The 14188-nt window shown below is 39.5% G+C and overlaps 1 protein-coding gene across 1 annotated transcript in view; it reads right to left on the bottom strand.

Moving 5' to 3' along the window:
- COL15A1 (collagen type XV alpha 1 chain) overlaps positions 1-14188 on the bottom strand; it is a 112590-nt gene that overhangs the window by 16481 nt on the left and 81921 nt on the right. Inside the window, exons 23-31 of the mRNA XM_066323519.1 lie at positions 13815-13850; positions 11232-11294; positions 9144-9221; positions 8992-9027; positions 5032-5085; positions 4892-4951; positions 3024-3092; positions 2623-2664; positions 210-255 (exon numbers count right to left, since the gene is read on the bottom strand). Coding sequence (XP_066179616.1) covers positions 210-255; positions 2623-2664; positions 3024-3092; positions 4892-4951; positions 5032-5085; positions 8992-9027; positions 9144-9221; positions 11232-11294; positions 13815-13850 — 484 coding nt within the window. The remainder of the gene's footprint in view (positions 1-209; positions 256-2622; positions 2665-3023; positions 3093-4891; positions 4952-5031; positions 5086-8991; positions 9028-9143; positions 9222-11231; positions 11295-13814; positions 13851-14188) is intronic.

Genomic DNA, 14188 nt, shown 5'->3' with positions numbered 1-14188 from the left:
CAGCAGATGCAGGAACAGTTCTTGAATTACAACTGAGTGTTGCATACCACATCTTCTACTATCTCCAGATTCCCTTCCCATTCCCCTTTCCCTCCCCTCCCCTCACATTATACAATAGCCAAGAAAAAGCAAAAAGCTCTTAAGTATGAAAAACTCAACCAAAAAAAGAGAACTTATTTAAACCAAAGTTCGAGAAAAGAGTTACCCACCACGGTCATTAGGAACTTCTTGATTTCCAGGATAGGGAGTGCTCACCTTCAGACAAAGGAATCAATCAAAAATTATCCATACATATTAAGCAATGGAAATGCATTAGTTAGTGTGACTGAAAAGTCTGGCAAGTTTACATGCTAGTAAATATTACAACAACACCCTGGGATTATCTCCAGTTTGACTCTAGTATTAATGACTCTGAGTATTAGCTGATCAAGTTTTTATGAGGATTATGCTCTCTTTGACATGCAACATGCTTTCAGCAAAAAGTGACATCATGCATTTTGGAGGCATCAGCAAATCCTGCTCTCAGTTGTGTCAGTGAAGCATCAGAAAACTCATTCTCCAAGAAGAATTCTGAATTTAAAACACTATGTTTGGAAGCAGGATTTGATTTTTGACTGTGAGATAACAGCTTGTTTAGAATACTTTTCATCAAACCAGGGCTAGGTTATGTCTGTTGTTAACCCGTGCTCCAGGTGCATTGAGAGCACAATGGGGAGACAGAAGCTATTCTAGTCTATCCTCTTCTGACATCAGCTACCTTTACAGTGGGCATGCCACCTACCTCTGTGCCTGTCCTCAAAACAGGGACGATGCAGAAACTGAAATATGGCACAATGCCTGAAAATCTTGGTACTTTCTAGTACTATTTATAAGAAACTAAGAAAGTTTATGAAAAAATGGAAGTTGCTGCATCTGGCTAATCCCATAGTATTAGTCTGTAGAAGTCTTACTCACATGGATAATTCCATTAACTTCAGAAGTTCAGTCCCCATGAGAGAAACTGATGGGGTTAATTCTGTAGTTCTTTATCAACACTCATTTATGTAGGCATGAACAGCAGACTTCTTATCTATAAACTTGGATAGGTTTAGGAGATTGCTCACAAATGGAGGACGAATCTAGCACACTCAGGTGCATGAAGAGATGTTTACAAGTATATGTTTCTATTACTTGTGCATGTAAAAGTTAGTGCTATTTTCCACTGATTGTAACTCTCCTGAAAAGTGGCTATTATTATCTGAAATTCAGAGAAAATAGGCTTGTTTTGTCTGAACCATTCCACAGAGATTCAGAGGAGAGTTGAGGCTGGAAGGCATCTCTGGAGGTTGTCTGGCCTGAAGGAGGATCAACTACAGCAGGTTGTTCAGGACCTTGTCCAGTCAGATTTCAGAGGTGAGGCTGACAAATATGTATGTGGTTATGGATGTATGTTATCAATGTACAACAGTGTTATACAATGGGGGTGAGCAGATTTAAGGGAGAAATTCAAAGAGGTAAAAAAAAAAAAAAAAAAAAAAAAAAAAGATGAGTGGAGGTGATAGGCCAAAACTGTAGAAATGGCAAATTACTGTAGAGTAATGACTATTTATCATTAATTCCCAGAAAGGTCACAAGTTGGGATGCAACTTTCTTCAGCAGTGAGGTTAGGGTGATGATGAGTATCAATACATCTAGTATAGAGGAAGTCAAGAGCTGTTTCTCTAAAATAAGTGAAAAAGAATAGGAATGCAAATTGGAGGAGAGGGCACAGTATTATTCAGAGCTGTACAGTTTAACAGAAAAGCAGAATCACAGTCTACACTATTCAGGAGTGGCCTGTGGCTCCCAAAGACAGAATCCTTTCCAAGTACATACCCCACAGCTTAACAGCAGGATATTTCTCTAGGGAAAATACTTCCAGGACTGAACTATGTCCACCATTTATTCTAGGATAAAATTTCTGTAATTCATTAAACAAAAATTGCACTAGGGCATTCTGAAAATATGAAATCCATCTCCTTTCTTTTCATACTATGTGTGAAACTGCAGGTCGTTTGAAGGTAATGAAAGCTTTGTCATATTCTTTGGAAAGGAGGGGCAGGTCTTCACCTGCTGCCATTCTATAAGAACTGATTGCATTTGAGGGCACAATAAAGAACATGATCTTTTCTGATGCATCTTTCATGTCACAGTGAAATACATAACAAATCTTATTTTGGAAAGGCAAATTAAAAACAGCTAAAGACGTAACAACATGGGGACTCTATTTATACATATGTCTAAAAAAATACTTGTAGCTGTATGCATACACATTCAGGTCCCCAAAGCAACCCCTGAACTATGGAAACACAAGCTTTGAAAGGCAAAAGTGTTAGAAAAAACAAGTAATAGAAGTGCTTGAAGTAAAAGAGTCGACTGTTTCTAGTTCTGTTACATATTTTATAGATGGATAAGTTTTCATATATGGCTAAACACTTGAAAATCTTTCATCCTGAAGAGCAAGTAAAACACATCCCTGGTGCAAAGCAGAAGGCAGGGGGAGAAAAGCTGCAGGGTTATGGCATTTAGGGATACAGCTGCTTTGGTTATGTTCTGGCCTGGCCATGCATCCTGCTAAGAGCAGATTCTGCATGTGTGACTTACTGGCATTTTGCAATGAGGCCTGGGAGGGACTGGGAAAACTGTCTATTGAAAACAGGAGGGAAATTACTTTAGTGAGCATAGGTATGATACAGCATATCACACACCATATAGATCTAACAGTCATGATGAGGCTAAGCCTAGAAACAAATCCAACACCGCTCTAGAAGAAAGCCCAGTTGGTGCCAGGTCTGTCATCATGTCCCTCTCTGTGGGGCCATGGGGACAAAACTCTTCCATGACAGTGGCTTTGGTTAAGATATCTTTTTTTCTCTGCACACAAGCATGGTCACCCACAGTGAACTGTGTTGACTGAAACCTGTTTTGATGTTTCCTTTTGCAAAATGCTTCTAGAGCAGCACGTTTCTGCTACAAACCAGTCACTGATCCCCAGCTGAACTTACTCCTTTGATATAAAGTATACGTCCAGGAGGTCCAGGGGGCCCTGGGGGCCCAGGCAAGCCAGGTAGACCCTGGTAAGAAAAAGTGAAAGAAGATATTAGACCAAAATAAACCCCACTTGCAAACTGGAACACCTAGAGCACTGCATATTGAAACTAAATTAAAGATAGTGTATCTCTCATCCAAGGAAAATTAGGTATTTTACACTGATCTAGATCTCTCAAGACTACTAAGATTCACAAATTTTCAAGTGCCAGTCAGATATGCCCATGCTAATTAACAGCCCTGAGGACCTCTGCTAGACTGGAGGCATGACTGCCTTTTACAAAAAATGTGTGTCAGCTCTTTACTGTGTAATCTGAAAACTTGGCACAAGGCTGTGTTCACCTTTCAGTCCACATCAATGCAACTTTCTGTATGGTGACATATGTCATCTCATCAATTATTAGAGATCCATTAGATTTTATCTTCCCTGAGCACTCCAGGAAGGACTACTAGAACATGTAGCCTCTTTTGTTTGCTTGTTTGATTTTACTTGTCACCTGATGTACTTCACCTAGTTATACTTGCTACAATAGCTTTTGTGTGGTTAAGGCAGACAATCCAGAAAATGAACTTCAATATTGGTTGAAGATACGGAGGAAAGGAAAATCTACTCTCATATTTTCTGTCAGTGGGTAGTAATTTTTCTGTCATTTTCTTCCAATTAGAATTTGTCTAATTTGTCTTTTTCACTTTCCAGGAACTATATTTCTCTTTATACCTTCTTCTAGAGGTGTGAGCCACATTCAATTGGTCTTTTTTGCTGTGGAAATACTTAAATACTTGCCAATTCTGTGAAGATACTTACCAGTTCTCAGTCTCCTTGCTACTCAAATAAAGCAGTATCATCCCACTTACATTTATTGTCTAGCTAGACAAGACACTTGTGCCTTGCAGATTGTGTGCCATATTTTTTCTTTTGAACAAAGTATAACCAGAGACTTCCTACAACAGAATCCATTTACAGAAATTGCTCTACTGAAATACAGTGATACTGATTTTGTGCTAAAACATTAACAAACCCTTGTATTTTTTTTCCCAGCGTTATCTCTGATGCAGATGAAATAGCATTGGCTGCTGTTGTGGCATGGGTACCAATTTTCCTAACACAGATTGTCCCATGACATCAGAACAACCACACAGATTACTCTGCTATTGTGAAGCTTATTGTTTATGCTCAGCAGAGGTAGCTGTTGTGTGGTCCAGTCTCAATGTTTGTCATGAGACAACCTGTCTGAAATATTTTCATGAGAACAGACTTGCAGCTTGGTTCATCGTCATTCCACAATTACAGGTTGCAGGTGAGCATGGATATGCTGTTATCTGTGCAGAAGTCACTATTTTGGATACATGTAACTGTAGGAGGCAGCAGGTATTAGTGAGTATCTCCTTGTTAGTAAAGTAGATACCACTTCCCTGTGATATGCTCAACTGCTCTTTGTACCTGGGCTAGAAAGCTCAGAGCCTGTGGGAGTGTCTTCACATCATGAGAGGTCACACTGGTGGCCTGGTTCATATATATAAAAGAACTGAAATTCCAAATCCTTTGCTATTTGAAGCTGCTATGGTAGCAGTGAATGACACACATAACTGTTACACGTGGGAGATGACACAACTGTGTGTATCTGCAAGAACTGCCCAGAAGGACCCAGAAGTTAACTTTTCAGTGGCTGCTGTTAGATAGTAGCAAGAAAAAGTAGCAGAAACAGTTATTTCTAGAACATTTCAGAATTTTAGTCCCATTATCATTTGAAATGAACCAATATAAATCAGACTTCAGATTTTAACAGATCTTATTTTTCAACTTACTGAAATACAAAAAACTTACATTGAATGCTTCACCTCGATCACCTTTCACACCTCTCAGTCCATTCAGTCCTGGACGGCCCTGAAATAAGGAGCAGTAATTTAGTATGTGTGAGAAGCAAGCTTTTCTATCTTTATTCCACTGGAGAGCACAATACATACTGGGCGTCCTGGGAAACCAAGTTCTCCTTTGGGTCCAGTAGGTCCTATTGGTCCCTGAACAAAAAATAGAATATGATTATGAGCCGTTTTGTTGACTTATATTTGATTATTTAGAATAAGACTCATAGTTTTATATCTACATTAAAAATCAGTCTGTGATTGCCTGTAGAGACTGCACAGAACGTTCTCTCTGCTTGCTCTACTGCGTGATCTCAGAAGCTGAGGACAGCACGTAACAGTCAGCTCTGGTTTGGAAAAGACCACCTATCTGAAATAGTCAGAATTCCCAGCCCCTTGGAGGGTGTGCAGTTCAAAACTGACTCACCATCTAATGAAGAAAAATTAAATGCACCAGTTAGGAAAAGAAAAGGAAGTTAGAGATGTATGCTTTGTTCATCTATTTCTTCCCCCCCGCTCCTTTTTCTAATTATTTTTGAATAAGGCTCAATGAGGAAATGTCTGTGGATTGGCCTAAGAATTCATGCAGTGTCAGGCTTCTACTTGCCTCTCACCAGCCTGGGTTTGTGGATTTATGGGCCTGATGGTTGAAACAGAATCATTCCTTCTGTACACAAGTTCGACTGACTCGCCAAGCTCCACAAAGTAATACAAGCCACTGCAAAAGGAGAGGACAAGCAGGCTGCCTGGGAAAGGTGGTCCAGGACTATGGATGACCTATGACGGGGCATTTGCAAGCATGCAGCCTCTAAGCAGCCTGCAAGTGATCAACAAAAAGCAGCAAATCTGAAGATCCACAAACTTTAAACTGCTGTCAGCTTCCTGAAACTCACGAAAACCACAAGGGTCTAGACAACCTCTCTGTGTACGTGTCAGCCTTTCTGGTTTCATTTCCTTTTTTCAGTCTGCTGAACTGCTGAGATTATCTTTCTTGCATTACTTGTTAGATAATCTGTCTGTAGATCTCACACGGATACTGCCTATGTGTGACAGTGGGTTTGTTTAACCCTTCACATGGTATCTTTTCACTGAAAAGTGATATGTACAATCATGAAAAATTTATCTGATGATCATTTCTCTAGCTGAAATTCATGGATCAATTGTTGTAGTTTTTATCCTACTGAAACTGAAGACTGGATTAGACCTGAAATTTGTAAGCAGTGACCATATGAACATATTCATTTATAATGTTACCACTGTAATCAGAATTTAATGCTCACTAATGTCAACTGAAACTGCTTGAAGATGGTAAACTTTTATTAATCTTCTATTTTATTTCCTGTTTGAAGATAATTTTTGCCCATGTGATCGAAGTTAATGCCTGTGTCTCAATCAGGCAAAAGATTGCTGGCAAACTGGTGAATGTGAATTTCAATATTGTGCCCCAAAATTTCAACATTCAACCCACCTTTCCATGATAACACATCCAATAATGAGGTTTGAAAAAAAATTCCAAAATGCTAAAAAAGCATTTTCCTATTTTGCTCTTTGGTACCTGAGCCTTTAAAGATTATGTAAATCCGAACTTTAATCTGCAGTGAAGAGGATTAGAAACAGACTCCTTTTTTAGTTTGAATAAAGATCAATGCTTTAACTGAGATTTCAAATAAACATTAACAAGCATTGACTAAGCTGGGGCCACCTTTACTATTTCATGTAAGTGCCAGCCCAGTCTGTCAGGAGTTAGTAACTCCCTGAGACACAGCCAGAAGTGAAAGAAGGAAGCATGGAGGCCACAGGAGTCTGCTTACTACGAAAGGAAATTTCATTTACAACAGCACAGTAGATTTGGGCAGACTGATACTGAGCTTCGTACTAAGTGCTCTCCTTCAGTGATACGCAGCTATCTGCTTCACTGACAGGGAACAGCATGATCCAGCCTGAAAAAGATTCTCATTTCTCCTGTGGCAGGAGCTTGAATCCAGTCTGCCTCTTCTGCTTTTGCTAACAATTGTATTGGCGTCCTGACTCTCCCTAGTTCTCATCTGCTACCAAACTGCTACCCCTCTGCAGCTCCTTGTGCTCCTTTCTCCTGTAATCCAATCTTCTGCCCAGCTGAAGTCTCGAAATGACTACAGATTTGATTTTAAATTCTGGAAATTTGTGTGTGAGTCTAAGAGCAGAGAGGAACAATCAGAGTCCCCTGCTACCTCAAAGTTGTTCTTGGAGATTCACTTGGAGGAAAGTCGAACAGAATCATTGCACTAAAACCTTTGATAAGTTATGTCTCAGAGTCTCTGGCCCAGCACTTGAAGTCTGTATATTTTTGCTGCACAGGACTCATGCTTACTACAAAGGGATTTTTTCCTATGAGACAGCAGCAAACTGTATCACCCCATCAGCAGCGATGATCAAACTAGAGTTCTGTGCTAAGAGAACTGGCTGAGCAAAGCCTTGAGACAGGCTCCACTTTCCTGAAGTGTAACCATTCCCACCAGTGCTGGCAAGAACTTCCTTGTCTGCATGGGGAACTGTATGAAGCATCTTGTGGCAGTACAATGAGTTTGGAGCTGAGAGGAAAAGGACATGTTTGCAGGATGCACAGCAAGTAGTAGTGTGCACAAGTCAGATCATGAGAAATTTCAAATAAATATAAGGATTTTTTTTTTTACTCCAAAGTTTGTCAAATATCTGGAATGTACTGCCCAGAGAGGTAGTGGAATCTCTCCCTAAGAGTTGTTGAAAACTTCACCAGACAAATTCCTGAGTTAAAGAGACCCTCTCCAAGCAGTGATGTGCATGGGCGCATCTCAGAAGTCTACTTTCATTCAAAGTTATTCTGCGTCAAGTTGAAAGGGTAGATCATCTTGCAGTCAAACAAGGAGGAGGAGAGGAACATCTTTTCTGGTAAGTTAGGATAGCCTCCTCAGGGTATTTTGATACTGTAGTTAAGAAAGTTACTCAGCACGCCCAGTTAGGCTCTTTTGAAGACAACGGAAACGGATGTAAAAATCTCCTACGCACCTTGGTGCGCAGAAATGTCAACACCTACTAACATTCACTGAGGCACAACAGTGACCTGGCTACATCAAAAGCAGAAACAAAGAACGTCCTTGACTTTTGAAATACTAGACTAGAAAAAATTGGCACCCTAACTCTACTGAGTCTGGGCAACTGTTCTTATTTTGTAACTAATTTCTTGTGCTTTCTTACAACCTTCTGTGTCCAGTCAAAAGTATTAGACCAAGTACTTGAAAGAAGGCATCTAAATCCTGATTTTGGTGCATGATCTTACTCTACTGACTGGTGTGCACCTTTCTCAGAATCTAACACAGTTGCAATTTTTTGGCAATGACAGAAATTGAGCTGATGCAATTAGTTGTTTTAATGTAAATAATATAAACAGAGAATAATTTAGGTGGAAAGAGAGAGATCCTCTTGCACAACCTCTTGCTTACAAGACAAAACTTGTAAATTAGGCTTGTAGGTTAGGTCATGCCACTCAACACCTTTTTCCAGAATCCATCATCTCTCTGAGCACCTATTTCTGTGTTTCATCACTTTTAACATGAATTTTTGTCTTTATATCTAAGTGAAATTTCCCCTGCTGGAACTTGTGATCTTTGTTACTTGTCTTTTCCCTGTGCATCACTGAGAAAGACCTGACTTGTTTTATGATTCCCTTTCAGGCCTCAGCAGGGAGCAATTAAAGCTCCTCTTAGTCTTTTATCTTCAGGGCTAAACAAACCCAGTTCACTCAGAGTCATAAGTCATGTAAATTTCCTAGCTCTGATGATATTTCACTGTCGGTTTAGATAGTAACAGATACATTTGTTCTACCAGAATTTAAACTCCGCATCAAGTCAGCAGTTCACAGCACCACATATGTAACAAACACATTCTTTTCTGAAGGACACTGACCACCCTGAAGCATGAATACTCCTTATCATCCCTACTCAGAAGGAAAGAAAAGCTAAACCAATTTACCTTTACATTTACTAACATCTGTAAGGCCAAAGCAAAATTAAAAAAAAAAAAAATCCATCTTTGGAATCATCTTACCATTGGTCCCACTGGTCCCATCACTCCAGTTTCACCCTGTTGAGGACCAACACAGAGAGAGCAATCACAAGGACAATTCCTGCAATGTCTAGAAGAGCTGGCTGGTAGCATGGCCACCAAATCTGGAGGAACACAACACAGTATTAGCTCACCTTCTCCCCTTTTCTTCCTAATAATTCAGTTAAAGATCCATCTGCAGAAATGATAGCTCCTGGTTCTCCCTTTTCACCCTGCAATTATCAGAGTAATTACTGTTTACAACGCAGTTCCCAGTGAATCAGAAGAAGTCAAAGCAGCATTACTTTTCTTTGAAGAATGAAAGATTAGTCATACTGTGATATCAAACAAAAAGTGATATCGGTATGAGTAGGGTGAATCTTGATTCTGCAGAAGAAAAGAGATGATATTTCTTAACACATAATAAAGTACACTAAAATTATCTCCCTGAGGTGAATAAGCTCTTATTTTTCTTAAAAATACTTAAATTGCTCTCCATACAGTAGCTATGTGAAACATGCTGTGTTCACAAAAGTTCTCTGCCAAAGGCAGACATGTTATTGGCGTCTTCTTGTTTACCATCAGCTTGATGGTCAGCAAATCCTGCTGAAAATGCACCATTTTAATACAGCACTGTATGTTCAGATTTTACTACCAGGAAAGTACGAGTCATTCTCTCTATGTGCCTGGCATGATGCAACCTCATTAACTTTAATGAAGGCCAAGTCTCAGCATCCAAACTGTGACCCTCAGCACTCCTATTCCACCATCATGAATTATCACTTCCCAGTGCTAGGTGCATGGTTCCCACTCTGGATCTTTCAGCTATAACTTTCTTCTTCCTACCTCAGGCGACTTGCTACAACATCTTTCCCAAGATCTCATGGAAGAAATCTGGCTTGAAGCTAGAAATTGCATTGCTGATTAAAATGACAGTCCAGGTTATAGACCTTTCATTGAGCTCTGAGTGGTGTAACTCAGTTCTTCTCACAGGTTCTTAAACCATTGTGAGTCTTTGAAGTCTCCCTGAAGATACTTTGGATACTTTGGAGTCTCCCTAAGGCTTGATTGACTTCACTGACTTTATCTTTTGTGAGAGTTTATGGACCTGAGGTTGAATTTAATGATCCTTCAAGTAAAATGCTCCTAGGTGTCTGTACAGCTTCACTGTGGTTCCCAAACTTCATCACTCTTGAACATAGCCTGGTGTTCACAGCTCAGAGACACCATCAGATACATCAGGATGTTTTTGGTGGGTTCAAAATTAAATGCTTTCCAAGCTTTGAGTTCTTGCCAGTGTGGACACCAAAAGCAAAAAAAAGAAAGCACCAACCAAAACACAAAAGTATAAATCTCCACAACCTAAACCAAAAATCACCCAACTGGTTTTGACATTGAGCTTGATCATTTAATGTACTCTGTAAAAGAACAGGAAACTTTATGAAAAAAAGGCACTGGTATTTGTGGCCTGAAAAGTTTCCTTCTGAGCAATGACAATGCTGTTCACCTGCTACCCCATTTAAACCATAATTAACCATTTCCAAGTCTTCCGATTGCTTATGAGAAAGTGAGTTCAGCTAGAAAGAATAAGCAAAAAGTGTTTCTGTTTTTTGTGTTTGGTATCCCCAAAATACTGGACGTTCCTCTCCCCTGCTTCCTGAAGGTGGATAAGAAGAGGGTAAAACTAGAACAGCTGCAGTATTTACAAAAGAGCAGAGTCAGTCCTAAGTAACCTCTCAGCAGTGCTATAAAATACACATTTTTTTGGGAAGAAACAAGAGAAAGAATCCTGAGAAGAGAGCTCCTCAAGTCTTATTCTTTCATTGGGAATTGAAAATCACAGTCTTCATTCTGCAGGTAAAGCTCTCTCTGGCATAGAAGGAGGAAAAGATTGATTTATCTTTTTTTATTTGGGCTGTTGGATAGGATCCCAGGGTGTCAGCACAGAAATCAGCTGGCAAGAAGAGGTCACTACATGTTTAATGTTTAAAGAGACTTAGTCTGATATGTGCATACTGCACTGATGAATTTCAACACTGAGACAGGAAGATTAGCTCTTGGTGGGATTATATCAAGGGATGTCATTTAGCATTTTCACATTCCACCTAGTACATTTTTCACATAAACTTACTAAAATCACAATTCCTACCAAAATAAGAATCATTAAACTTTTAATGTCGCTAAGTACTTGTCATCTAGCACATTTCTCAACATCTACTTTCTCCTATGCATTTTTTTCATACCTGTTGTCCTTTAGGTCCTTGTGATCCAGGCAAACCAGTGTCACCCTTTGGACCCCGAGGGCCCTAGGCAAAGAGAGGCACATATCTATAATGATATTTGTGAAGAATATAGAGCTAGGCCATTTTACTAAATGTAATTTTCAGTTACTGGCAAACTTCAAATTAAATCACTCTGGTTGCAATCTAAGAATTCTTACAAGACTAATTTGCTCTCTGAATCAAGTTATTCCCTAAATCAGATATCACATAAGGAAAATCTTTTAGAAAGACCAAAATCAAAAGTCCCTGGTATTTATCACAGTGTAGATGATACACACAATCACAAAGAGAAACATGCAAACAATGAGTGGAAATTCAACCTAAAATCCTCTATTTCTTCTGTAGTTGATCCTCTCTCTCCCCATGATCATTCAGCCAGACTGATTTTCAACAGAATTTCTGAAGGTATATTTTTAACAGTATAAAAAAAATATAGTATATGAAATAGAATTTATCTATTTGAAAACAAGATTATTTTTATCTGTTTTGTGGGGAAAGAATTCCCCTCAGGTCAAATTGTACTTTAGAATCTTCCAAGAGCATTAAGAAGCATTTTTTTTACACACCAAGACCTAAACTCAGGTCTATGTAATTTCTGCATTAGTCAAGAGATAAATAAAAGACAGGAGGTGAGAATAAGAATGGTGTTCTCATGTCTGTAGAAATTCTATAAAGGACAGAGACCAAGAATTAATTATATCACCTTCTAAATGTTATTAGCTCTTTTTCAAATGAAATATATTTTAAGGAGGTTTTCTCCACCCTTCTTTGGTTTTCTATGCAGTCCACAATACCCAGGACTTAGCAAACAACCTTCTGAAAAATTTTGGGCAATTTGCCAGCATTTTGTTAACATCTATTTTCAGCTCTCCCAGTTTTGTCCTTAGTTGTTCTCAGGCAATAGACAAAGTATCCTGAGATCATATGCATGCTCTGAACTGTAGAACAATCATAACAAGGGAAAGTAATTCCATCACAGAATGGACAAATACACAGAATACAAATACAATAATTACACAGAATAAAAATACAATAATTAGAACAATACTATCTGAAGTCATAAGCCAAATAGTCACAGAATATTCTGAGTTGGAAGAGGCCTACAAGGATCGTCGAAGTCCAACTTTTCGCTCTGCCCATGACACCGCAAGAGCCACACCCTGTGCCTGGGAGTATCGTCTAAACACTTCTTGAACTCCGTCAGTTTTGTTGCTGTGACCATTTCCCTGGGTTGCCTGTGCCAGTGCCCAATAAACCTGTGGGTGAAGAACCTTTTCCTGATATCCAACCTGGACCTTCTCTGACACAGCTTCAGGCTATTCTCTCAGGTCCTGTCACCGGGAACAACAGAGAAGAGATCGATGTCTGCCCCTCTTCTTCCCCTCACAAGGAAGCTGTAACTGCAGTGAGGTCTCCCCTCAGTCTCCTCCAGGCTGAACAGACTGAGTGACTTCAGCTGCTCCTCACATGGCTTCCCCTCAAGGCCCTTCATCATCTTCTCATCCCTCCTTTGGACACTTTCTAGCAGTTTAATATCTTTCTTTTATTTTGGCACCCAAAACATCCCCCAGAAATGGAGTTGAGGCTGCCCCATTATAGAGCAGAGAGAGACAATCCCCTTCCTTGCCCAGCTGGTAATGCTGTGCCTGATGTACCCCAGGACAGGGTCGGCTCTCTTGGCTGCCAGAGCACTGCTGACTCAGATTCAACTTGCCACCAACCAGGACCCCCAGGTCTCTTTCCTTGGCACTGTTCTCCAGCATCTCCTTCCCTGGTCTACATGCACAACCAGGATACACAGGTGACTCCACCCCAGGTGCAGAATCTGGCACTTTCCCTTGTTGAACATCATACAGGTGGGGATCCTTCAGCTCTCTGTGCAGGCTCTTTCTGCCTTGGGGGGACTTAACAGCTCTTCTCAATTTTTTTTACATCTGCAAACTTCATATCCCTACAAGTCCTGTGTCTAAGTTGTTAATGAAGACTTTTATACGTATTTATATGGCAGTCTGAGTGCAATAGGCAGGTAGCATAGCAAAAGGCACCTTTTGATACTCTAGTTCTGAAATGCTTACATGGTAGCCTTGGAATGTTATTATAAAAAATAATTAACATTTGCTAAAGGATAAAATAAAAAGGGTACATATTATAGGGCTTTCCTGTATTCTGTAGCAGTGACAAAAAAGCCTGAGGAATAACACAGTTACATATGCATATGCAGATAACTTTTGGAAGTCAATTTGTTTCATTTGTTTCTCCCATACAGCACAGGTTTTTCCTTAGGTAGTAGTTTTCCATGAACTACGCCCCTATTTAAACTACAGAACTGATGCTGAGATAAGCATATCAGAGCATACTTGGTTTCCAACAGAATGCATTTCTAACTTGGTTGGTAACTTCCTAAGACCTGCAGCATCCTGTATGAAAGTTTATTTGACTTCATGCAAATTATGTACAATATACATTTAATAAATATTAAACTAGATTGAAAAATACTTAAAAGTCCTAAGAAATACTTCTAAATCCTAGGCAATTAATACTTACAGGAAATCCTGGTAGACCTGGCTTGCCATCTGGCCCCTGCAAAATTAAAAAAGTCACACCCTTACAAACACATATTATGGACTCCCCCTAAAAAGTATGCATTTTTAATGTATTGTATGATTTGTGAATATCAACTCATCTGCTACTGAATTAAGAACTTCAGTTGACAGTAAAGGTGTGAACCTCCACAATGACCTATGCTTCTAATTTAGCATTTGTTTTCAAAAACTGGTAAGATGGAGATCCAGAAAAGAATGAAAAAGGATGACATTTTCTACATATGAAAGGCATGCAACCATTATTCATCCTCCTCTGAATCTTTTCCAGATACCAGCACAGAGACCACAGTAGCTGCCCACCTTTCCCATTTTGGT

The sequence above is a fragment of the Sylvia atricapilla genome, chromosome 1, assembly GCF_009819655.1.
Source record: "Sylvia atricapilla isolate bSylAtr1 chromosome 1, bSylAtr1.pri, whole genome shotgun sequence".
Taxonomy (NCBI): domain Eukaryota; kingdom Metazoa; phylum Chordata; class Aves; order Passeriformes; family Sylviidae; genus Sylvia; species Sylvia atricapilla.
This window is presented reverse-complemented; position numbering and strand designations above follow the sequence as displayed.